A 27402-nucleotide genomic window follows, 5' to 3' on the forward strand; every position below is an offset into this window, starting at 1 on the left:
TCAGAGTTTTGATTGGGCTCCAGCGTAAACAGTATCATACTCTGTGTAGGCAGAGCAAGAGGAGACATGCTGTATACTTTGTTTTGGCTGAGTCTTCCCTCACCTCCAAACAAAGACTGAAACATACTTGACATACATGACTTCACATGATTGACATATACTAAATGTGGTATCCAGTAACCAAACAAATTGAGGTTGCCTTGCCATGTTGCTTTTAGGGGACTAATGCACTTCATTTAGGGATATGAAAAAACACAAAAATAAAAACAACTCTCTGAAATAAAAGAATGTCAGTGGCCATTGAAATACATGTACATCTGAAAACCAAATACAATAAATACATTTTTTTGTAAAAGCTGACCTATGGATATATGGATTTGAATACAGAGTAAAAGCATAAATATAACAGATTTGATACCTTCTCCAATAAATAGTAGTGGTATTTATTTACAATATACACATATCTTCCTCTATTCAAAGTCGACTAGATATTTATTTTTTAAGATATACGCCTTTCGTCTGTTTCCACAGTTTTACGAGCAAATCATCCCATTTAACATACATTGCATGCATCAACAAATGCAGTATTAGTTTCCTTTTGGAATAAAAATGGTTTCTTCCAGCAGGTTCTCCCACATCAAATGTATCGTCATTCTATGTACAGGTGGTAGAGATGGAGGGGATAGGTGATTGTAAAAAAAGATGTCAACATCAATCAGAGCTTGGGGAGTGAACAGCGGGACAACAACCTATCGAAGGTGATCTCTTGGAAATCTTCTTACCAGGTGGACTGTAGTACCAGGTGGACCACACCAGAACTGTCCCTCTAGAGTGAATTCTCCTCACTGCCCTCCAAATCCAGACTGTTCCTCGGAACACCTGAGAGAGAGAACCCAAGACAAAAATATCAAGCACAGACAACACATGCCAAATCAATGCAAAGTACTAAATATCTAAAGTCACTAGAAAATTAATTGAGGTTGTTTATTCATTTCTATACTTAGGCTGTGTTGACAGATCAGGAAAGGTAAGGGGACTTACTAGAGCAGTTGCCATAGTGACGCACTCCTATGGAGCGCCCCAGAAAGCAGGTGGCTCTGCGGAGGTGGCAGGCGCTGGGGTAGGTGATGTTGTCATTGCCACAGATAGGCACCTCGGACTTCAGCGGTATTGGGCAGGGGGTCATGCGGCACATGACACAGTGGGCACTGTTAGTCTGGTCCGTCACACAGGTGTGGGTACCTGGGCACACCACGTTGGAGCACGACTCTGGACAGAACATGGACACATATTTGTATCTGATATTGTGTGTAATATTGCTTCAGTAGCACAATGAGTACTGGAAATAACCAAACTGCTGACATACGCAAGATAACTTGTTCGAAGCACAGGTGTCCTCACTTTTGCATTCTCCCTGGTACATGACCTCCAGATCAGGGTGGCCCTTACAGCGGGCCATCAGCAGAGCACACTCATCACGGTAGGACTTCCCATCGCTCCCACACACAGCATGCTTTATGGAGATGTTAGTGCAGTCAGGAGAACACACACACTGAGGACGTCCAACCATCATCTTACACACCTTCCCCGGGCCGCATTTCACACCATCACAGGTCTCTGCCCAACATAGAGTAGAAAGTCAGTATTATTGTCAAAGCGTTAACTTACATTCAATGTTCTGTCATCAAGTGATCCAGATCATCTGATGCTCAAGATTCATTCTCCACAGAACAGAATAAAATGGATGAAAAATGTTGCCTTCACCGCAGCATGATTCATCCAGCAAAACATTTGCAATAAACACATATTTTGTTTATGGTCATGCTCGAGGATGTCTAGTCTGTAGGAATGTGTCTGAGGTTGTGCCTGTTTCCATGACAGTGGAATGGATCCCTGCAATGGGCTAAGTCTCATAGATGGATGGAGGGGTGTTCGAGCAGACCGAGCCAGTTCAAAGGCCTGTCACTGGGTTTTACAGGCTGACAGATGTGGCAGGAGGAAACGCAGGCTAAACGGACACTAGTAGACTGTCCAAGGCCCAGCCAGGTCAATAGGAAGTCTCCTAGTACTGTAACCCTAAAACAACACAGATACCATCGTCACTTTTCAACAGGCTTCTCGGGACCTGTTTGATCCTGATACAGAGTGATGTTCGGCCCTGATCCCTGAGATCCTGTAAAAAAGCAGGACTTTATTTCCTTTCTCCGCGAGCACTTGCTTTAATATCCTGTTATTCTCCATCTCCAAAGAGGCCAACTCTGCTACCTCTGGGATTCTCACACAAGTATTAGATTTGTCCCCCTCCCTTCCAGGGAATCCAAGCAGTTCCCTTTTTCTGTTATGTTTTGGTCCAGCTTTACTGGCAGCCGGTTATGATTTTATACATTTTCACAAATCAATACAGATAGACAGATAGGCCAGTCATGGAGATCTAGTCAACACCCAGGAATGCTTTGAACCACTGGAAATCAGTAGCCCCAAGAGGACCCACTGTGGAGGTTCAGTCTGAGTCTGACAGGGAGTGCTACAGTATGATAATAGAACAGCACTTCCCCACAGTATCACATGTACATTGATGCTTTAGTTTTGTTCTTTCAGTTGGACTAATGATCCAAATAGTGCTCCATATTATGAGGAACAGACGTCTGGGCATGTGGCAGACATTTCTCCTGTGGTAAACAGGAATGTGTTTTTTTTTCTCTGAGGGGAGGCAAACCAGGCCTGTGTCCCAGCCAGCATTGGGAAATAATTCATGCAGAGTGAATTAGAGGAGGGAGGAGGAGGAAGGTTATTTCCCATTTATTCAAAATGTTCAATGTCATTCACTTGCGCTGTAACTTTGAGGAGATATATTAGTGAACAATTCCTTTGTGGTAGACCAGCCTCTCGATGGAGAGATACAAATGCAGCTAAATGATTGAATTTTATAGCTTGTCTTTTATAACTTGTCTGCTTCTCATTCTGGATCACTTGAGTTCATTCACTTATCATTGAAGCGTCATGTTATTAATGAGAACATTTCATTGTTTCCTTATGCTGACATGTCATTCTAATGCTGCTGTTGATTTGGCTCATACCGTTTTGGTAATAAACAGCATGCTGGAATAGACTAGTTGGCAGGGATGCTACTGCATTTTAAATCTACGATTCAATTGGTATTTGGTAGCAATTGGTATTTGGCTTCAGCTTTGCTGACACTAATCATCCTCACATGGCTTAAAATAATAATCTATACCCTGACCAGAGATCACATGCACATGTTCAGGTGCCTTAGTTCCTAAAAACAGGAATAAATATCCTTGAGTGAACCTGAATACCTGGCCAAGGCTTCCAATAGTGGGAGCGACTCAAGACAGCTGGACAGAGTTAGATGGAACGCCTGGCCCCGATCCACAGCTAAGTTTTCAAAAAACTTATAAGAGACCTCTGGAAATCAACTTAGCTTGGAAATTCCATTTGGATCAAAGTTATCCCAAGAAGAAGACAGGTGATCTGGTTATGGCCATATGAGCTGCCATTTGGAGCTATACTCAAATGTGAGCCCTAAACTTCTTTGCTTCATTCATTTTCAGTTATGTTGCTATGTATTAAATATGATCTATTAAATATGATCTACCTTTGCAGAGTTTGCAGGACACGATTCCCAGGAAGCCCAGCAGGCTGACCTCATTAATGGGCAGACTGGTGTTGGACCAGGCCGTGTCTAGACGGCCCCCGGCGCAGCATTCCTCCCTGCTGACCCCACGCATCAGCACCATGTCACAGCGCTGCTCCTGGCTCTGCTGCAGCCAGCACATCCCCGCTGAACACACCACAACAAACACAAAAACACGTTGAGTTGGATTTTTTCATACATACTTGACATACATGACATACATGACTTCACATGATTGACATACTTAAAGTAGACATACTTAAGCAATAAGGCCCAAGGAGGTGTGGAATATGGTCAATATACCATGGCTAAGGGCCGTTTTTCTGCACAATGCAAAATGGAGTGTCTGGATACAGCCCTTAGCCGTGGTATATTGGCCATCACAAACCCCAGGCCTCCCAAGTGTGGTCTAAGTTGTCTAAGGCACTGCATCGCAGTGCTAGCTGTGCCACTAGAGATTCTGGGTTTGAGTCCAGGCTCTGTCGCAGCCGGCCATGACTGGGAGACCCATGGGGTGGTGCACAATTGGCCCAGGGTAGTCCGGGTTAGAGGAGGGTTTGGCCGCCAGGGATGTCCTTGTCCTATCGCACACTAGTGAGTCCTGTGGTGGGCCGGGCGCAGTGCACGCTGACACGGTCGCCAGGTACACGGTGTTTCCTCCGACACATTGGTGCGGCTGACTTCCGGGTTAAGTGAGCATTGTGTCAAGAACCTTGGTTGGGTTGTGTTTCGGAGGATGCACGGCTCTCGACATTTTCTCTCCGAATTTCGTACGGGAGTTGCAGCAATGAGACAAGACTGTAACTACCAACTGGATACCACGAAAATGGGGAGAAAAATGGGTGAAAGTAACAAACCCCAAAAATGTAAATATATATTTATCATAAACCCCAGAGGTGCCTTATTGCTATTATAAACTGGTTACCAACGTAATTAGAGCCTTAAAAATAAATGTTTTGTCATACTCGTGGTATACGGTCTGATAGCCAATCAACATTCAGTGCTCGAATCACCCAGTTTATAATTGAATGTATACAATGGCCTCCAGGAAATACAAATAGCCCACTTCAGTTGACTTCAGAGCCAGAGCCCACTTGTACAATATTCAGGACTCTGTCTACTCTACATCAAAGTGGGCTGAATGGACCAGACCAGTCATAGTCAGACCTGGCTGATCTCTCTCTCCACACACAATACACTTTACCAGCATTTAATACACCAATTCAGACAGGAGAATAGAGACCTGCTGTTGCACTGTCATAGAGTTTTGTTTATAGGTTTTAGAACTCATCACTTACACATCTCTCATATTGTTTAAAAAATAATAGTAGCCAAAATGAGACATTAAAATGACTTTGGAATCCATAAATGCAGTTCTGTATACTAATTCCAACCAGTGATGAAGTAGCTAACTGTATGTAATACATACATTATTATTAAGCTGTAGTAACACCATGTGCACCTGCACTCTGTAAATATAGAATTCTAAGTATCAAGAGAGCAAAACTATGGCTTTAGTTGGTTTGTTTTCATTATACATTTTTTTACTATCAATTTTGAATGATACAAAACTTTGAATAACGTTTAAACATAAACTAATAAAGTTAGACTATTATTTTTTTAAGAAAAACGTTCATAATGAATCATAATGTATAAAACATAATTGATTAGAAAATACATTTGAAAAGCTTTACTCACCATTTACATGGTAACTGCCAAAGATTTGACACAAAGCAAGAAGTGTCACACCGAAAAGAGCAGTCAAAAAGCCCATGGTGACAAGAAAATATAAAGTTCTAAAATAAAAGTTGTGGCAAAACTTGCAAAAAAATGTGTTTGTCCTTTTGCAAATGGTTTCAAATGTTTTGAACTTGCCAATGGTGAAGTTCGCAGAGTTCTCTCTCTTAAGTGAATGAATGTGTTGTAAGTGATGTTGTTCCCCTCTTTATAGATATTTAGGCCTAACCCACTGAGTTATGCTGCTGGGATAGGCAATGGTCTCAGCCAGTTAAAATGCTGGAACGGACAGTTTTCTACGTGAGACGTCCCCTCACCGGAGTGCAACAGATGTAACTGCACCATGCATCTTCTGATAATGTTATTGTGATTGTAAAGTAGGCATACCACATTTCAAATTGGTTTTGTATCATTTTAAATTATTATATGGAAATAAGTAATACATCATTTTTTTCCATATAAATATTTCAAATAATGTAGAACCACTTTAGCACTTTTCAGCTTTCAATTGTGTTACATAGAGATAATTTGCTCTGTGGACAATGTTAGCTATAATCAATAAGAACAATATCACATTTCTGTCTTTAAAAAAATGGTATACCGATAACAGGATATACAGTTCCTTCGGGAAGTATTCAGACCCCTTGACTTTTTCCAAAATTGTTTACGTTACAGCCTTATTCTAAAATGGATTAAATCATGCTGTAGAGATGTTTTTCAGCAACAGGGACTGGGAGACTAGTCAGGATTGAGGCAAGAATGAATGGAGCAAAGTACAGAGAGATCCTTGATGAAAACCTGCTCCAGAGCACTCAGGACCACACAAGTCTCTCAATGTCCTTGAGTGGCCCAGCCACCCAATCGAACATCTCTGGAGAGACTTGAAAATAGCTGTGCAGCAACGCTCCCCATCCAACTTGACAGAGCTTGGGAGGATCTGGAGAGAATGGGAGAAACTCCCCAAATACAGGTGTACCAAGCTTGTAGCGTCATACCAAAGAAGACTGAAGGCTGTAATCGCTGCCAAATGTGCTTCAACAAAGTGCTGAGTAAAGGGTCTGAATATTTACGTGATATTTCAGTTTATATAATGTCATTGAGAAAACAGAAAGGCGTCATAATTTTTTTTTCTCTCTCAACGACATCCTTTCTGAATTGAAGGAATTATCAAGTTATTCAAAAGTCTCTGTAATCTGCTTACAATATTTCTGCTGGTTAAGTAACTACAGTTAGATTATATATTTTTTGCAATCAAATGACATGTAACTGATTACTTGTAATACTTGTAATCAGTTGATCCGTAACGCTGTCTGGCACTCACCGATAGAACCCCTAAGTGAGAATGGCAGAGTGAGCCCCATTTTAGCCACATGTATGCCTCTATCATTCCTCCTGCAGCCCTGGATCCCTGCTTGTTTATCAGAGAGCCGTCCTTGTGGTCTACATGGACACATCTGGCTGCTAGTCAATTGATTTCTGTGGAAATGAAATACCTTTCAGCCCCCCCCCCCCCCCCCCCCCCCTCCGGCTCCTTTCTTTCTCCTGTCCCCTCTCACTGCCTCTGTCTTCTGTGGAGTATGGTGTTGCTTGGGAGCCAAAGTTGTGTCAATCTTCCCATCTGTCTGTCTCTGGCATTAATGTAGTCCCTTTGATGGTGGAGAAAATTAAAGTAGCACATGCTGTTGCTGTAAGTTGTGATGAATGATGTTGCCTTCTGTTGCTGCACAGAGACCCTAGGGCACAGCAGGAATGCAGACCAGTCAGAGTGGTGCAGTGGGTGGGCTGGAGCACTGGGTCACTGCAGCAGCTCACATGGTTTGGATCATTGGGCCACACAGATAATGAGGCCAGTGCATGACAACCCAGACTAACCACTTCAAATCTCCATTATTTATGTACTCTATGGTAAAGCAATACTGATGGGACCTTTCAAGTTCGAGAAATGTTGTGAAACAGCATGAAATTAAAGTATGTGTGGAATCTAGGGTTTTCTCAAAGCTATATGACTAAGGATATATGTTATATCAACCTATCAATCATATATTCTGTCTTCTGATTGTCTTTTCTCTTTCCATCCATCTGTCTGTCTGTTTACTTGTAGGCTGTGTTGCAATGTGCCACTGTATCATTGGGGCCACTTTGCATTTGGTCCAGAAAAATATAATCTACCAGTGCTGCCATCAACTGGTGAGTGTTAACATCACATCCACATAAGAGAAGGCTGAATAAAATCATCATTATAATTTATTAGCATAATCCAATAATGTGTTCATGCAGCCTCACCAGACATGTTTTCATTGAAGTCAATTCACAGAAACAGTCCTGTTTCTACAGAAAAAAACTACACATGGTAAAAACAGTATATATATATTTTTTTTTTTTGAGCATATAACCAACCTTAGTAGCAGACTACTGTATGACTTTCATATGGATACTTTTAACCCCTCGGAGGATCACGCCATGTATTCTTATACCACAATTCTTAGCGGTTGAAATATATTTCAGCATGGTGAATTTCTATGGTTTGGTCACAGCGTTTCTAAACCCAGAGGCCAACATCGCGAGACTTCCGGGAACGCTTGCGAAACAGACCAAACAGACCAGACCGGGGTTTGGGGCTTAATAAGTTAATGAGAGAAAATAAAAATGATTCCTTAGTTTTTCATTTTCTCGAAATCTGAATGCACAACCTAGATTCAAGACAAGTACTTAAGTAGCTGAACATGTTATTACTCCAACCTCGAGAAAGTGACAAACTGATTTTATTTTATTTTAGTCTACAACAACTTTATATCGATGGAGTGCCTTTGATTTGTTTGAGTTTAGCGCGAGACGACCATCAGACACGATGACGTTTTTATACGCATGCGCTTTGCTAGTCAACGTCGCCATGACATCGCCTACAACTGTGATCGGGGATTTCTATTGGAGAAGCAGTTTTACCCTATCTTCATATTGTACTGTCTTTGGTTTGGAGCATGGAGTGTGTAAACAAGATGGAGGCGTTTCTGACATCCAGCACTTCTACATGGGAAATCGATGATATCGGTCAAGTAGCATACAAGGTAAAGTTGACCTCTTTCAACATACAAAACATGTACCCCGTAACTGCAAATGTTATGAAAAATGACGTGGCGTGAAATAAATGTAGCGTTCGTTACGTTATCTAGCAGGGTTGTCGTACATAGATGGCTAGCTAGCTAGCTAGTTAGTATGTATGCTTGCTAAGCAAGCTAGCTGAATGCTAATAACATTGCTTGGTTTGTGGACGTGACTGCGAAGCGTTACAGTAGTGAATAGCTAGTTGGCAAACAGACTAGCTAGTTGGGGAGATATTGTTATTACACAAGAGTTGGCTGCTACAATGAATCGAATCTCAGAAATGTTATTGTGCCTCTGTGTGCCATAGCCTCGCTAGCTATCTGCTGGTTTGCACTATCCTATCTCACTGATTACTGTATATTATCCATGACCTGCTATTTTTGTTGAATGGATGTGATATTTAGCATTGCATGTTGTAATTGGATTCAAATGTAAATCGTTATGATCGCACATCCATATCATTGGTAGTGTGTATTTGTCATATTCCAAGCATTTGGAAGGTGCCATCTCATGATGTGAATTTCATCAAAATTCTTATGCGATTGTGCATTTGTAATGCAGATCTGAGGATCCCTGCAACGATTCATTGACGCTGGCAGACCAGTTTTGCAGTCTTGGCAAGTACCCCGGATTTATTCGGTACATGGGATGGAGGTAGAAAATTAGATCAGCTAAACATTGTAGAAGAACTCAAAGAAAATCATATACCTGATTCACAATTAAGTTGCCCACAACATGACATTCACCAAGAACCAAAGAAAGCTGCACACATCACAACACTGCAGGTCCCAGGTGTCACAAGGACACGGCTAAGGAGGGAATAGGCCTATATCAGAGAACAAAGAACCAAACCATTCCCTCATACCATAGCCAGACATTGTAATATTGGACAGTACCCAAACCCAGTCCACTCACTTCTCTGCTCAAGCAGTGCTGCATGGTCAGCAGGTTAAGGAGAACATTCTGTAGCCTTTCTGCAGTTGCAGCATCCTGCATTTCAATATTCAGTATTGGAATATTTTTCTTGCAATTTTGTACAGTCCGACCCAGGGCATCCAGAAACAAACAGTACAGTATTATTAAAGAACAGTCAAGTTGCTGAAGGGGCAACCATGAATGACGAGGACATCCATGAACACATGGACTATTTAGAGAATGACTTGACCATGTGCATGGAAACCTTCATCCACCGCATCGACTCCACTGAAGTCATCTACGAGCCGCGGAGGAAGAAGGCCAAGCTGATTGGGAAGTACCTGATGGGAGACCTGCTGGGGGAGGGCTCCTACGGGAAGGTGAAGGAGATGCTGGACTCTGAGACCCTCTGCAGGAGGGCAGTCAAGATCCTCAAGAAGAAGAAGCTGAGACGCATCCCCAATGGGGAGCAAAATGTCAAAAAGTATGTGGAATGCTTTGCATGGCCTTTCAGTGCTTTTAGTGTTGATCTACAGAATAAGCTAGCTGTGTTGATGGATTTGTTGTTTTGGTGTGTGAATATTCTTCTAATCAGATTATGTACTTCAGGATTTACTCTGAGGAATTACTGAATGTAAAATGAACCTCACTGTTGATTGAAGTGGGATGTAAATTGAGCTTTTCAGGACACTAATGTTTATCTCAATAAATCTTTCCTTTGAAAGGCCAGAAGATAAAACATGAAGGCTGTTCAAATTATCTTTGCCCTGTGTCTTTTGTTGTGAGTGCTGATGAAAATGCAGTATTATTCCATAGTGCAATTACTCCAGTTTTCCTTTTACCATATATCTAAACACTTTTATTTCTTTACAGAGAGATTCAGCTGCTACGAAGATTAAGGCACAAGAATATTATCCAGTTGGTTGAAGTTTTGTATAATGAGGAGAAGCAAAAGATATATCCTTTAAAAAAATGTTTTTATTCTTTAGCATGAGCCCACGGTTCCTATCTGGGCTCGCTGTGCACTTGAATCTGGCCAACTAGACATTAAATTTACTTTTTTTTGTAGAAATGTATGTGTGTATATATATTTATTTATTTTTCTTGCCAATTTCGTGGTATCCAATTGGTAGTTACAGACTTGTCCCATCGCTGCAACTCCCTTATGGACTCAGGAGAGGTAAGGGTCGAGAGCCGTGCGTCCTCCGAAACACGACCTAGCCAAGCGGCACTGCTTCTTGACCCGATAACTGCTTCACCCAGCCGCACCAATGTGTCAGAGGAAACACTGTGCACCTGGCGACCGCATCAGCGTGCACTGCGCCCGTCCCACCATATGATTTGCTAGAGCGTGATGGGACAAGGAAATCTCTGCCAAACCCTCTCCTAACCCGGATGACGCTGGGCCAATTGTGCGCTGCCTCATGGGTCTCCCGGTCACGGCCAGCGGTAGGGATGCCTCAAGCACTGCGATGCAGTGCCTTAGACTGCTGCGCCACTCAGGATGCCCCCGCAAATTGATTTTAACAAACAATTGGTCCCCCCAAAAATGCGGTCGTCTGTTGAATTTCAAAAATCTCGATGTGGCCCTCAACCCAAAAGTTTGCCCACCCCTGATCTAAACCATAGTGATGTCTCACGTGTCATACAAGTCGCACTAACAAAGCCTTCAAGCACTGCATAAGATTTGCCCAAGCATAACGTGTGGATAGTGGGTTAGGCTCGTCTATTGTGACTTTTTTCCTCACATCTGGAGAATTATCTTGTCCCATGGAACAGTTGTCGAGTAAGCTATGCAGATCAACTGTAAAAACAATGCACTGTCCTTCAAAGCTCATGTTGCTGTAATTCAGCGGTATGACCACAAGGTGTCTCTGTTGGCCTCTTGGGGAGAAAAAGGCAAGGTTAAATCAGATGGACTAACTTCACAAGTTTACCTTCTGCCCCCCCAACTCACTGTCTTTGATTGTAATGATCTCTGGCTTGTCCTTAGTCTGCTGCTCTACACCACATAAACACTCAGTAACCTTTGTCTCTGACATTAAAAGGGTCTCTCCAATACATTTTAGTACAGTTGACACTTAAGATGGCTTTAGCACTTGCTTTTTAGGACCATGAAGGAATCTGCCAATGTAGGGTCAAGTAAATCCCAATTGGCATTTTTTGTGTAATTGTTGAGGTGAGAACATTTATTATAGGAACTAATGATCCCCTTTCACGCCTCTCTCCTTCCCGCTCTGGCTGAGGATGCTGGCTAGATAAGTGACCCTGAGGAGTGTGAATACAGAAATGAGTATTGTTTAGACATTCATTTTCACGATTTGTACGCTTGTCAACTTCGGTCCATTCAGGAAGATTAATGTATTCTCAAGGACATTGCATGTTCCCAGACTTGGATCGATTTATATTTTGTGTATCTAGCTAGTTTCATGGATTAGTGACTAGTCAGTCAACCACATATTGATCAGTACTGTAGTAGACATTAGGATTCAAGGTTATTTGTGTAGAATTAATATAGATCCTTTGGTGATGAAGATGTATAGCACGTTTGTTTTGGCTCCTTGCTAAATTACCAGTATGAAACCATTGCCACCATGTCTCTTTTCCTTGACTCTGCCTACGTATATGGTGATGGAATATTGTGTATGTGGAATGCAGGAGATGTTGGACAGTGTTGATGAGAAAAGGTTTCCAGTCTTTCAAGCTCATGGGTATGTGTATCTTTCATCTCAATTCAATAGTTCTAGATATGTGGCCTAAAGATATCTGTCCGAACACCAAACAGTGACATTAATACAGATGTATTGCTATTTTTCCCCAGGTACTTTTGCCAGCTGCTAGATGGCTTGGAATATTTGCACAGCCAAGGAATAGTTCACAAAGATATTAAACCAGGGAATCTACTGCTGACGACGAATGGCGCACTAAGAATCTCCGACCTGGGTGTAGCAGAGGTGAGCCCCTAGTCCTCTGACTGTTTTCCGATATCCACTTTATATTGCAATTTAATTGGGTTACCTTTATGGGGCCGAATGATTATCTGTGTATTCCTGTTCTCCCTCCCAAGGCGCTGCACCCATTTGCAGAGGACGACACGTGTTGTACGAGCCAGGGCTCTCCGGCCTTCCAGCCCCCAGAGATTGCCAACGGCCTGGACACCTTCTCAGGGTTCAAAGTGGACATCTGGTCTGCTGGTGTCACACTGTGAGTGGCCACTCTGACATGAATTGTTTCAGCTGGCATATTTATTTCATGCCTCTTTGGTGAAAAATACAATTTATTGAATTGAACATGCTTTGCTGTCTAATAATGTGATTTGAATTGCAAATGATCAGGGGCGTAACTTTGGTTTTAGAAGTGTGGGTGATATGTGTATATATGTTATCCAGTCGAATAAACACTCCAAACAGCCTTCATGACTGCTCGGAGGTGTCCGCATGGTCCTAAACCACACTGTTGCCTTGTTTTTGTGTAAAATTCCAATGATAATACTGGGGGGGACAAAAATGCAATTTTAGAATGTGGCGGGGGGGGGCCCTCCCCCATCCCCAGTGAAAGTTGCGCCCCTGCAGATTATTCTTCATTAAAGTACTCTTCTTGATTTTGGAATTGTATTTTTTTTTTTCAGTTATAACATAACAACCAGCCTGTACCCTTTCGAAGGTGACAACATCTATAAGCTGTTTGAGAACATTGGGAAGGGAGACTACAGTGTTCCAGAGGAGTGTGGCCCTCTGCTCTCTGGCCTGTTAAGAGGTAAGAGTCTCGACCAGGGCTCTCCAACCTTGTTGCTGGAGAACTAACCCTACTCACTCCAACCCTACTCGAGGTCACCTGATTCTAATAATTAGCTGGTGGATAAGCTTAATCCGTTTAGTTAATAGCTGGGGTTGGACTGAACATACAGGAGGGTAACTCCAGGAACAGGGTTCAAGAGCCCTGGTCTAGACTGACTAACACTGCTGCTGGCACTCCCAATATTCTATTTCATGTTATTAAGCCTTATTAGAGATGCCAATGTTGATACATTTATTTCTCAATTATGCTTTTAGATATATGTCAACAATTATTCCTCCAAATGACCATTCAGTGGATAACATTTTGTGAAAATCCCCCAAATCATGGCGTCTTTTTGCCCCGGTTTCGTGAGGAATCACTCATTACAAGAAGGGTCACAGAATTATAAATGTTCCTCTTTATTGGACTTAATTTGACCGCTCAAATGTACTTCGTAGTTAGTAGTGATTCATTCTTGGAGGTTTGTCTTTTGGAGATGGCTTTGTGGGTATTGTACCTTCGGTGTCACAACAGTTGTTGTTTTGATGTATCACGAATATGCAGTGTATTGAAAAAAATTCTCTGGTAAAGACGTGTTTGAAGGACAGCCACTCTGTTTTTCTCGATGGAAACGTTCATTATGCTCAAGTGTCTGTTTTCATTGTTGTCAAATAGCCCTGATTTTAAACACCGCACAAAAATAAGGACATAATGAAAGGAATAAATGCATCATCAAATTATTACGTAGCTGTCAATTAAATGTTTGTATTTTTCTTCCAGGAATGCTTGAGTATGACCCTGAGAAGAGGTTCTCAATACAAAACATTAGACAACACAAGTAAGTAATCGTGCTCCCTTTCTAGCTGAAGCAGCAGTTGAACTTACCTCCATACTTGCTGAAGAGAGTGCTCTTAATTGAAATGCAAATTCAATCGGAGATTGGGGGGGGGCAGCAGCAGTCCGGTGATGAGCGATGTCCAATCTATTTATTTTCAACATAGGATGATGAATGTGAAGTGCTCGAGGAAACAAGCTGTCACTTTAGTGATTGATTTGTTGTCATTTGCATCTGTGCTCTGCTGAAGGCCAAATTGTATCACTTCGATAATGATGGGAGGAGAAAACAGAACCCACTGCCTCTTTCTTGTATCATGTGGAGGTCTAATGTCAGGCCCATTGTGTTGGAACAGGCTTTTATGGTAATGCAGCTCCTGTTTGTTTACAATACATAACCTATATGATATAGGCTACTGCACATTACCCACCACAGAAAAACATAATGGCCCATGTGGCTTACAAAGTTACAAGTATGGGCTAGCAAATTACATTTTGAAATGTAATAGGGCCTGTTTATGTAATCAGTAGGCTGATGCATATATATCATATATTTCCCCTAATGTTAGAGCCTACCTCTTTCTATTGTTGCTTCATTCCTTCCTCGCTTTCAACAGTTAAATTAAATATGTTTTTTGTCCTTATCTTTATCATTCTAATAACATCCTTGAATAACATAGGTTTAGAATTAGACGCAAAAGGCTTTAACTTCTCTTCACAAAGATTGAATGGTTAAGGGTCTGAACCGTTAACTGCTACGGACCGCTATTGCGCGTTCGCTCTTCTTTCAAACTACCCATGAGTTCTATTGGCTGCTGTATTTAGCATTCAGGGAACAAGAGCTTGTGTCCCTATTCGAATAGTCTATTGGTATAAGTAATCATGTCCAGCAAGCTATTCCAGTCTAGCTTTTCCTGCATGGGACTCCAAGAGCTAAGGAACGTTATTTAAGGAGAGAGGCCAGTGGAACACAGGAGGTTCCTTATTGCGCAAGAGACAGAGGCTGTAAGTTAGAGGCTTATTATGCATAACCCATCATTAATTAGACTAATATAAAAGCTGATACTGCATTGAATTTATTACCTGAAAGAGGTAGACTAGGACATCAATATATAAATCTAGATCTGTTTTGGAAGCAATTTGAATGTAGTTGATGGAGAGTGAGGACATGGAGAGAGTGCCCGCGCGCGTAAAGATAATCGAGTGATACGCCATATGGATGGGTAAATTAGGCACGCATGCTGTCTTTATATTATTGTAACATAGGCTATGTTGTAGCAAGTGTAGGCCTACCTGTCACAGGAAGAAAAGAAAAAAAGGTTACCGTGATGAGATCATAGGTCTATATGCCTCCATAGTGAGATGGGCTGTCTGTCCCCACCCTGAGGATTGATTCATCATGCAGAGTTCGTAGCGAAGCTAGATTTAGACATTGCATATCATTTAACAGTTCCATTTCACGCCATGCTTTTCATAAATAATTTACCGGGTTCTCACAGCTATTTTATCCTGGGAGAAGTGAGTGGTTTTGGGAAATAAATATCGATAACCGGGTTCCCGCCATTCAACCTTAATTACAACCAATTATGCTTCCAACCTTTTGTATGCCTCTATCTAACATTATCAAGAAGTCATGTGGTAGTGAGATCCGTTGCCTTATTTGGTGCTACCTCAGGGCTTCTGATGAGCTGTAGTTAAAAAGGCATCAGTCAGACTGGCTGGGCAGGGAAATGCTGCCTATCTATCGCTCCCTCTCTCTCTCCTAACTTTCCTTTTTTTTCCCCCCAAGCCCTTAAAGACTCTTGACTACATGGGCTGATGCTCTGGTGAAGGCCGGCTGCAGTTACCATGGCAACATATGACTGAAGCGTATCTGTGTGATGCTAGAGCTCGGGAGGGAGGGAAAATCACGTATTGTATTCACCGTGGGCGTCTCAAAACTGCTTTAAAATCACATTTCATCTTGGCTCGCTGTATTGGGTGCAAAATGGAATGAGAGAAAAATGATGAAAACAGGTAGTGTAGATACATACACATGCTTGTAATGAACTATGTTGGCATCCCGAGTGGCTCTGCGGTCTACGGCACTGCATCGCATTAAATGAACTATGTTTGAGAGTTGGTTTAGATACATCTAGCATATGCTTTTTCAATATTCAGTTTATTAACATGGCTTATTCATAGTTTATTAATTTGATAGCAAATGTGTTTCAACTTCATGTTTCTTTCACTTCCATGTATGGATTGCACATCATGATAGGATGTAGTGCGTCCCGTGTTGCCTAACCTACCTTAGTGCATGTTAATAGCAATTATTCAAGAGTACGTAATCAATCGCTCCTTCATATGTGGTCCTTCTATGTGTGGCCAAAATAAACCAAGGATAAGGAGACGTAAATAGGAGCTGGAGAAAAATGACAGCATAACTATTTAACCAGGCAAAAGGGCAGATGGGTCTTTAAAATGAATTACCCAGCTCTGTGCAAATATTAACATTAAGGAGAATTACAATGGGTAGCGACACCATGCTGGAGTCAATGCAACTTTAATGTCCCGGCTCCTTAGGGGCCCCCTTCTCGTTAAGTGAAGCAGTTTCACTAGGCTGCTTTATGGAGACTTGATACTTATTATCCTACTCTACACACACCATTATTATCCTACCCTACACACACCATTATTATCCTACCCTACACACAACATTATTATCCTACCCTGCACACACCACATTATTATCCTACCCTGCACACACCACATTATTATCCTACCCTGCACACGCCACATTATTATCCGACCCTGCACACGCCACATTATTATCCGACCCTGCACACGCCACATTATTATCCGACCCTGCACACGCCACATTATTATCCGACCCTGCACACGCCACATTAATATCCGACCCTGCACACGCCACATTAATATCCGACCCTGCACACGCCACATTAATATCCGACCCTGCACACGCCACATTAATATCCGACCCTGCACACGCCACATTAATATCCGACCCTGCACACGCCACATTAATATCCGACCCTGCACACGCCACATTATTATCCGACCCTGCACACGCCACATTATTATTCGACCCTGCATACGCCACATTATTATCCGACCCTGCACACGCCACATTATTATCCGACCCTGCACACGCCACATTATTATCCGACCCTGCACACGCCACATTATTATCCGACCCTGCACACGCCACATTATTATCCGACCCTGCACACGCCACATTATTATCCGACCCTGCACATTTTGCTGTGCTACATATTTCCTTCTCATAGACTTGATCAGGCTGTTGATTGTGGCCTGTGGAATGTTGCATGGAACATTTCTGTGATCTTTTATTTCAGCTCATGACCCATGGGACCAACACTTTTGCATTTTATATTTTTGTTCAGTATACATATATCAGTTGCTTTAAGTAACTGCTTATTCCATTGGTTAGCCTTCTTTATATAACTAGTGAGCGGAGGTGGAGGAGAATGGCTGCAGCACTTGATCAGCAAATAGCAGTGAGTGGGAGTGTGTCCTGTTATAATCATGGAAAAGCTGGAGAAGATTTGACGGAGGTGTAGATTGAACGTAAAAGAGTTGTACACACAACGTACAGAAAACACACAATCAATCCCACGTCACAATGTACAGAAAACGCATGCACCCACACAAGCACTCATACTGTGCGCACATACACCTACCTCTGTGGCCCCATGGCAAGGCTGTCGTCACTGATGCTCCATGTGTTACGAAACAAAAGGCCAAGGTCTCCACAGGCCTCTCTACCATTACTCACTCCTCTCAGAAAGGAAGCTGCCTGTTACATAGTGTGTTGCTTAGCTCTTCACTATTTCTAGCAATAGGAGGAAGGGGACGTGGGACATTTCTGTCTCCTAAAATATGAGCCCTGTCAAGGTGATTCTGCTTCATGACATGAAGGAGATTTAGTGGTGACACATACTGCAGTGCAAATGACAAAGAAATCCTTGGTCAGTTGTCATGACACATCGCTCTATTGTTGTGCATTGCGGCTCTGCTTCTGTTGTCCTCAATCTGCATTGTCTGCCCACTTCAGAGCAAATCATGCCTGGCTGCAAAGACTACTTTGTTGTCCTGTATTTACTAGGGCTGGGAATTTCTAGGGACCTCGCCATACGATATCATCCCGATACTGTATTGTGATTTTATTGCGATTTGGTGTTCCAAACATATTGCTCACCACATGTCTGTTGCAGAGAGATGAGGGAACCCCCCATTACTAGTAGTTAGCCCAATGTGAGGACACTGGAGATTTGGCTTTGAAGCTGGCTTGGGAGTAGGCTTTTCACACTAACAAGTCTCTTTCTATCTCTGTACTGTACTTCAGTACAGTAGTTGAGTATTTGCATATCAAATTACTATGATAGTAATGGATGACAGGGAGTGTCTTTTTGATATTTTTTTATATGAAACACATGAAAGGCCTGTGCTCTTGGGAGAGACCAGCTGTTTCCACCATGCCCCCTAATTAGGAGACCCTAGTGTGTGTGTGTGTGTGCGCACGCTATTTGATGTGTAAATGAGTAAGAGAACCAGACCTGGCTTCAAATACATTATCTAAGTATTTGTTATTTAAATACTTACTCTATGTATTTGATTATTTTCCAGTAATGTGGTGCTGAATCAACTATCTGTATTAGGAGTATTTTAAAACAATTCTATAAATGGCCTGCTATTTGAAACCATTTTCAAATACTTATTTCCCAATACTTTATTTCAAAACTAGGACCAAACCGACCTGGATTTTTATGCAAGGGAGTATTTGTATTTGTATACACTTGCCTGTGTATTTTGAGTATTTGAGTATTTTCAAATACACGCCGATACTTTCCAACTGTATTTCCAAATTCAATTAGTGGAATATTAGAATGTATCTTCAAAGGAAAAAAATCTAGAAATTCTTACTTTGAAATGTATTTAAAAGTAATTTAAAATAATTGAAATTGTATTTGAACCCCGGTCTGGAGAGAACACACACTGCCTACTGACGTGGTATATGACAGAAGCTTGCCTCTTTGTCATAGAGATGTCAAAGCCTGTCCCCATGTTCCCCTACATGTCAGCTGCAGAGCCCTGGGACATTCCCCCTTTAGTAGTTTCTTTCACACATTTAAGGATGTTACATATACAGTGCCTTCAGAACGCATTCATACCCCATTTTGTTGCATTCAAAATGGATTCTACAAATTAGAATTCACCCATCTACACACAATACTCCATAATGACAAAGTGAAAACATGTTATTTAAATTTAATTTAATATCTAATTGACATAAATATTCACAACACTGAGGCAATGCATGTTAGAATCACCTTTGGCAGCGATTACGGGTGAGTCTTTCTGGGTAAGTCTCTTAAGAGCTTTGCACACCTGGATTGTACAATATTTGCACATTCTTCTTTTTAAAATTCTTCAAGCTCCGTCAAGTTGATTGTTGATCATTGCTAGACAGGCATTTTCAAGTGTGCCATAAAATCGGCTTGAAATTCTAAGTCAAAACTAGAACGTGGAACATTCAACAGTCATCTTGGTAAGCAACTCAAATGTGTAGGATTTGCCCCAAACACAACGCTTTGTATTCAGGATTTAATTTTTGCAGTTTTACTTTAGTACCTTATTGCAAACAGGATGCATGTTTTGGAATATTTTTATTTAGCAGCACTCTGTCATTTAGGTTAGCATTCTTGAGTAACTACAATTTTGTTGATCCATCCTCAGTTTTCTCCTATCACAGCCATTAAACTCGGTAACTGTTTTAAAATCACCATTGGCCTCGTGAAATCCCTGGGCGGTTTCCTTCCTCTCCGCCAACTGAGTTAGGAAGGATGCCTGTATCTTTGTAGTGACTGGACGTATTGATACACCATCAAAATTGTATTTAATAACTTCACCATGCTCAAAGGGATATTCAATGTCTGCTTTTAAAAAGTTTACCCATCTCCCAATCGGTGTCTTACTTTGCGAGCCATTTATTGATTTATTTCACCTTTATTTAATCAGGTAGGGTAGTTGAGAACAAGTTCTCATTTATGAGCATTGGAAAACCTCCCTGGTCTTACTGGTTGAAATTCACTGTTCAACTGCGGGACCTTACAATTATCTATATGTGTGGGGAAACGGATGTGGAAGTAATTCAAAAATCATGTTAAGTTGCATGTGCAATTATAGTGTTTATGTGACTTAAGCAAAGTTTTACTCCTGAACTTATTTAGGCTTCCATAACAAAGGGGTTGAGTACTTATTGACTTGAGACATTTCCACTTTTCATTTTTAGTTAATTTGTAAAAAATAAAAACATAATTCCACTTTGACATTATGGGGTTGTGTGTGAGGCCAGTAACGCACAATCTCAATTGAATACATTTTAAATTCCGGTTGTAACACATTTCTTGGGGGAAAAAGTAAAGGGATGTTAATACTTTCTAAAGGCACTGTATTGTGATGTTTCCATCAGCAAATCCTCTTGTTTAAAGGGATACTTCGGGATTTTGAAAATGAGGTGCTTTATCTACTTCCCCCTGAGTCAGATGTTTGAAGGAAGTTGCTAACAAGCATTAGCGCAATGACTTGAAGCAGATACCCATAGACTTCCAGTCATTGTGCTAACTCTATTTAGCATTGTCTCGGGGAATCTACCTCTAACATACTGGACACAGAGATACACATTTTATCCACAAATTAATCTGACTGGTTAAGTAGATAAAGGGTCTAATGGCTAAAATCCCAAAGTATCCCTTTAAGCAAATAAGAGTTCACTGAGTTTTTTTGCTTTGTGCATCTCAAGCATTATTAAGAATTGGTTCTCAACTGACTCACCTAGCTAAATAAACGCTAACTTAGCTGCACAAACAAAGAATAAGCTTGATGGGTCCAAAATGAAAGGCATATGTCGCCCCCAAAATGAGGTAGGGGCCCACAATCTTTATTTTATCTTATTTTAAGTTTCTGGAATTTTTTATTCTGTAACCAATGTTCTGTGGTTTCAGCTGGGTAAGGAAGAAACACCCTGCAACGGAGCCTCTGGTGCCCATGCCCCCTAGTGCTGATCGGAGGGACGCGTGGCGTAGCATGACCGTACTGCCCTACCTGGAGCACCTGCACGGCTATGCCGACCAGGACGACGAGGATGACGACGAACTCTTCTACGGAGATGGAGAGATCATCTACTCTCAGGGTTTCACTATGACAGGTGAGAGGCGGAGGGATAGAGATCGATGGAGAGGTAGAGCGATAGAGAAATGGAGAAGAATCTTTGATTTCTGAACTTTACAGCTGGTAGGCAGATAAGGTACAAACAACATAAATACAGTATGTTATTGTTACAACAGCATTATGTTGGTGGAGGCTTCAAGTAAAGTGTTCCCTGGACAATAGTGTCAACTGTGCATTACATCCATGAGAATATTAAACATCTACAGTTGAAGTCGGGAAGTTTACATACACCAGTTTTTCACAATTCCTGACATCTAATCCTAGATTTTCCAGCATTTCTTTCTTTCATCACATTCCCAGTGGGTCAGAGGTTTACATGCACTCAATTAGTATTTGGTAGCATTGCCTTTAAATTGTTTAACTTGGGTCAAATGTTTTGGGTAGTCTTCCACAAGCTTCCTGAAATAAGTTGGGTGAATTTCCTCCTAACAGAGCTGGTGTAACTGAGTCAGGTTTGTAAGCCCCCTTGCTCGCACACGCTTTTTCAGTTCTGCCCACAAATTTTCTATAGGATGAGGTCAGGGCTTTGTGATGGCCACTCCAATACCTTGACTAACTTGTCCTTAAGCCATTTTGCCACAACTTTTGAAGTATTGTCCATTTGGAGGACCCATTTGCAACCAAGCTTTAACTTGGAGAAATGATGTCTTGAGATGTTGCTTCAATATATCCACGTCATTTTCTTTCCTCATGACGCCATCTATTTTGTGAAGTGCAACAGTCCCTCCTGCAGCAAAGCATCCCCACAACATGATGCTGCCACCCCCGTGCTTCACGGTTGGGATGGTGTTCTTCGGCTTGCAAGCGCCTCCCTTTTTCCTCCAAACATAAGGATGGTCATTATGGCCAAACAATTCTATTTTTTGTTTCATCAGACCAGAGGACATTTCTCCAAAAAGTGCGATCTTTGTCCCCATGTGCAGTTGCAAACCGTAGTCTGGCTTTTTTTTATGGTGGTTTTGGAGCAGTGGCTTCTTCCTTGCTGAGCAGCCTTTCAGGTTATGTCGATTATAGGACTTGTTTTTACTGTGGATATAGATACTTTTGTACCCGTTTCCTCCAGTATCTTCACAAGGTCCTTTGCTGTTCTGGGATTGATTTGCACTTTTTGCACCAAAGTACGTTCATCTCTAGGAGACAGAACGCGTCTCCTTCCTGAGCGGTATGACGGCTGCATGGTCCAATGGTGTTTATACTTGCATACTATTGTTTGTACAGATGAACATGGTACCTTCAGGCATTTGGAAATTGCTCCCAAGGATGAACCAGACTTGTGGAGGTCTACAATGTTTTTTTCCTGAAGTCCTGATTTCTTTTGATTTTCCCCTGATGTCAAGCAAAGAGGCACTGAGTTTGAAGGTAGGCCTTGAAATACATCCACAGGTACACCTCCAATTGACTCAAATTATGTCAATTAGGATATCAGAAGCTTCTAAAGCCATGACATAATTTTCTTGAATTTTCCAAGCTGTTTAAAGGCACAGTCAACTTCGTGTATGTAAACTTCTGACCCACTGGAATTGTAATACAGTGAATTATAAGTGAAGTAATCTGTCTGTAAACAATTGTTGGAAAAATGACTTGTGTCATGCACAAAGTAGATGTCCTAAGACGAGGGGGGGTGCATATTTGTAAACAACAGCTGGTGCATGAAATCTGAGGAAGTCTAGATTTTGCTCGCCTGAAATAGATTGCTGGCCACGCTACTTGCCTAGAGTTTTCAGCTATACTTTTCGTGGCTGTTTATTTACCACCACAGACAGATGCTGGCACTAAGACCGCACTCAGTCAGCTGTATAAGGAAATAAGCAAACAGGAAACCAGTCACCCAGAGGCGGCGATCCTAGTGGCCGGAGACTTTAATGCAGGAAAACTTAAATCAGTTCTACCAAATTTCTTTTAACATGTTAAATTTGCAAGCAGAGGGAAAACAATTCTAGATCACCCGTACTCCACACACAGAGACGTGTACAAATATTTACACAAGAAAAAAAAAGCTCACTCTGATGACGCTGTACCACACCGCCCCAGACCATGACGGACCCTCCACCTCCAAATAAATCGATGCCATCCCCTCTGTCGCCGTTATTTGATTAGAACAGGGCTCTCCATCCCTGTTCCTGGAGAGCAATCCACCTGTAGTTTTATTTTTGCTCCAACCCCTGTTAACTATCCCGATTCAGCTTGTCAACCAGGTAATTATTAGGTTCGGATGGGTAGATTAGGGTTTGATCGAAGACCTACAGGATGGTAGCTCTTCGGGGACAGGGTTGGAGAGCCCTGGATTAATGATCATCCCAGATCTGTCCTCAGGAGGATATTGAATTGTCCCAGGTGTTATCTATATACTGTCGAGTGAGTGAGTCCGTCCATCTCTCCGGAAGAGCTGGTCAGTCTATCTGTAATTGCATCAGCCCAGTGAGTGTGGGCTGGCTGCTACTATGGACCAGTAAGTCACTTTGCCCCGGCTGAGATTAGTGATTGGACAAGGTCATCGCTGAGAGGAGTCTGGAAGAGGAGGGAGCAGATGAAGTTGAGTACCTCATGCTCTGAGAATGTCCATGGACTTGGTTGTTGGGTTCATTTCCACTGTCCTTGGTAGAACTCTTTTTCTCTCTTGTCTGTAACTTTCTGTGATGTGCACATATTTACATGGATTATTGATATATTTACCTTTTGCATTGAGGACATTGGTTTAGCATTGGTAATTTCTCACATTCTAACAGTTTGACATAGTAATATAGTATAGCAGTAGCTAATGCCTGAAGGTAGACTTATATTTGCTGTCTTGTACAAATGTTGTAACATAAGGTGCTAGAAGCGCTCAATAAGTCCTCTCCTACCTCTGCTAATTACTGCATGCTGTTGGTGTCGTGGGTCCGGTTAGAGACACGGTATAGTGATGTAGGATACATTACACACACTATGTATTTCAAGGCTATAGCAACTATGCGTTTCACTCAAAGCGACAGGGATCCAGTATTGAATTAATACAAAAAGCCCATCAGGCATATTATATCAAAAGATAAGATAGAAACAGTGAAGATTAGATTGTATGGAATCTAATCTGAAATCGGATTGTCCCTGTGTTCTGATAGCAGTACATTTGATAGATGCCGTGATAAGACCACACAGCTATTTGCCTGTTTTTAATGACTCATTCTAGTATGGGTTAGTTTTGGGTTAATGTTTTACTTTTTCCTATTGACTGCAGTGATTTGCCTACCTGAGTCATAATATAGAAGATTGGCCAAATCGCCTCCTCTCTTATAACCACTGTGAAGTTCAAAACACTAAATCAGCCATTCCTAGCCATTCTGTCTTCTTAGAGATAAGAAGGGATGGAAATTGTTTTCATTAGCTTTTTTAAAAATTATATTGGTTTTCAAGGAGATTACATTATTTATCTTTCCACAATAGACATTTATTGGGTTGTTTGAACTGTGGTAATGTTTCCAATCGGTCCATACCCGATTACATGAGGACAGCATGCAGAGAGAGTATCCATCATTCTTTTCATTTTTTTCCTTTCAATTCACTATTTCCTGGCAGTCTTTTATTAAGTGATTTGTCTGCCTTGGCTTCTTGTGCATTGTGTGTTGCCAATTAAAGTTAAGTCAATTTAAACTGGAATCTTGTTTATGTTCAGAGTACATTTTATTCCCTACTCTCCTCTTCAAAGTGAAGCACAAAAATATTATTTGTATTTTTGATTTGATTCACCATTGCTTCCTCTTGTGTGTCCTGTGGAGGATATTTTGCGAAATTATACCCACTACCCTTAAGAGTCCGACCGATATATCGGTTCACCGATATAATCTGCCAATATTGGCCTTTTACTTCCTATAACGGTATCGGACAATAAATCCACCGATGACCAATATTTAATAAATAGGATTAAAAAAGTGACTCTTATGCTTATCTGAACACTTGCAGTCATTCTCATGTTATTAATTTCACAATGTAAGAAATCAACATTTGAAGCATACAGTGCCTTGCGAAAGTATTCGGCCCCCTTGAATTTTGCGACCTTTTGCCACATTTCAGGCTTCAAACATAAAGATATAAAACTGTATTTTTTGTGAAGAATCAACAACAAGTGGGACACAATCATGAAGTGGAACGACATTTATTGGATATTTCAAACTCTTTTAATAAATCAAAAACAGAAAAATTGGGCGTGCAAAATTATTCAGCCCCTTTACTTTCAGTGCAGCAAACTCTCTCCAGAAGTTCAGTGAGGATCTCTGAATGATCCAATGTTGACCTAAATGACTAATGATGATAAATACAATCCACCTGTGTGTAATCAAGTCTCCGTATAAATGCACCTGCACTGTGATAGTCTCAGAGGTCCGTTAAAAGCGCAGAGAGCATCATGAAGAACAAGGAACACACCAGGCAGGTCCGAGATACTGTTGTGAAGAAGTTTAAAGCCGGATTTGGATACAAAAAGATTTCCCAAGCTTTAAACATCCCAAGGAGCGCTGTGCAAGCGATACTATTGAAATGGAAGGAGTATCAGACCACTGCAAATCTACCAAGACCTGGCCATCCCTCTAAACTTTCAGCTCATACAAGGAGAAGACTGATCAGAGATGCAGCCAAGAGGCCCATGATCACTCTGGATGAACTGCAGAGATCTACAGCTGAGGTGGGAGACTCTGTCCATAGGACAACAATCAGTCGTATATTGCACAAATCTGGCCTTTATGGAAGAGTGGCAAGAAGAAAGCCATTTCTTAAAGATATCCATAAAAAGTGTCGTTTAAAGTTTGCCACAAGCCACCTGGGAGACACACCAAACATGTGGAAGAAGGTGCTCTGGTCAGATGAAACCAGAATTGAACTTTTTGGCAACAATGCAAAATGTTATGTTTGGCGTAAAAGCAACACAGCTCATCACCCTGAACACACCATCCCCACTGTCAAACATGGTGGTGGCAGCATCATGGGAAGATGGTTAAAATTGATGGGAAGATGGATGGAGCCAAATACAGGACCATTCTGGAAGAACCTGATGGAGTCTGCAAAAGACCTGAGACTGGGACGGAGATTTGTCTTCCAACAAGACAATGATCCAAAACATAAAGCAAAATCTAAAATGGAATGGTTCAAAAATAAACATATCCAGGTGTTAGAATGGCCAAGTCAAAGTCCAGACCTGAATCCAATTGAGAATCTGTGGAAAGAACTGAAAACTGCTGTTCACAAATGCTCTCCATCCAACCTCACTGAGCTCGAGCTGTTTTGCAAGGAGGAATGGGAAAAAATTTCGGTCTCTCGATGTGCAAATCTGATAGAGACATACCCCAAGCGACTTACAGCTGTAATCGCAGCAAAAGGTGGTGCTACAAAGTATTAACTTAAGGGGGCTGATAATTTTGCACGCCCAATTCTTCAGTTTTTGATTTGTTAAAAAAGTTTGAAATATCCAATAAATGTCGTTCCACTTCATGATTGTGTCCCACTTGTTGTTGATTCTTCACAAAAAAATACAGTTTTATATCTTTATGTTTGAAGCCTGAAATGTGGCAAAAGGTCGCAAAGTTCAAGGGGGCCGAATACTTTCGCAAGGCGCTGTATTTATTGGACAATTGCTGGTTTTGGATGGCAATTTATAAGAATTCCGTGTGGAAAACATACACTTTTTAATTTCTCTGACATAAACTAGAATATCAGCAGATATGTCAGTATCGGTAAGTTTGTCCCCCCAAAAATGGGTATCGGACCAGATTTTAAAAAATGTTATTTCCCCTCACTCATCGGAGTCTGTTTGCTCTCTGACATGCTGGAGCTGTTTAAATTTGGAAAATAGGGCTTTAAAATAACCGGAATCACAGCGGGCAATGCATCTTGGGAGGCTGATTTGCGAGAAAGGTGAACAACCGTGTGTGTGTAGGGGAATAACGGTGGGATAGAAATGTTCATTTAGAATTTGTATCGGTCATATAGTAGTAGTCTTTTATTTTTATTTTTTTATTTTTTTCTTGCCCCCAGTCTGAGCCTCCTATACTGCACACCACTCACTTCTGTATTTTCTCTCTTTCTCTCTCTATTCCACTTACGGTTGAAGCATTCTTAAGCAATTTAAGAACTCCTAAAGGATTTGTATGTGTGTAGGGATG

General features: G+C 41.4%; 2 protein-coding genes across 2 annotated transcripts in view; one reads left to right on the forward strand and one right to left on the reverse strand.

Annotated features, from left to right (window-relative positions):
* Positions 1–429: 429 nt before the first annotated feature.
* Positions 430–5580, reverse strand: LOC109902482 (follistatin-related protein 3-like). The gene is made up of 5 exons (XM_020498862.2): positions 5354–5580; positions 3617–3802; positions 1402–1617; positions 1042–1269; positions 430–879 (listed from the first exon to the last, which is right to left on the reverse strand). The coding sequence occupies exons 1-5, from the start codon at positions 5427–5429 to the stop codon at positions 827–829; spliced, it is 759 nt and encodes a 252-aa protein (XP_020354451.1). The 5' UTR covers positions 5430–5580; the 3' UTR covers positions 430–826.
* Positions 5581–7967: 2387 nt separating this feature from the next.
* Positions 7968–27402, forward strand: part of LOC109902480 (serine/threonine-protein kinase STK11) — a 28310-nt gene continuing 8875 nt past the window's right edge. The window contains exons 1-9 of the mRNA XM_020498861.2: positions 7968–8457; positions 9056–9893; positions 10283–10366; positions 12031–12120; positions 12231–12363; positions 12477–12613; positions 13038–13165; positions 13967–14024; positions 21049–21251. Coding sequence (XP_020354450.1) covers positions 9607–9893; positions 10283–10366; positions 12031–12120; positions 12231–12363; positions 12477–12613; positions 13038–13165; positions 13967–14024; positions 21049–21251 — 1120 coding nt within the window. The 5' untranslated portion in view covers positions 7968–8457; positions 9056–9606. The remainder of the gene's footprint in view (positions 8458–9055; positions 9894–10282; positions 10367–12030; positions 12121–12230; positions 12364–12476; positions 12614–13037; positions 13166–13966; positions 14025–21048; positions 21252–27402) is intronic.

The sequence above is a fragment of the Oncorhynchus kisutch genome, linkage group LG13, assembly GCF_002021735.2.
Source record: "Oncorhynchus kisutch isolate 150728-3 linkage group LG13, Okis_V2, whole genome shotgun sequence".
Classification (NCBI taxonomy): domain Eukaryota; kingdom Metazoa; phylum Chordata; class Actinopteri; order Salmoniformes; family Salmonidae; genus Oncorhynchus; species Oncorhynchus kisutch.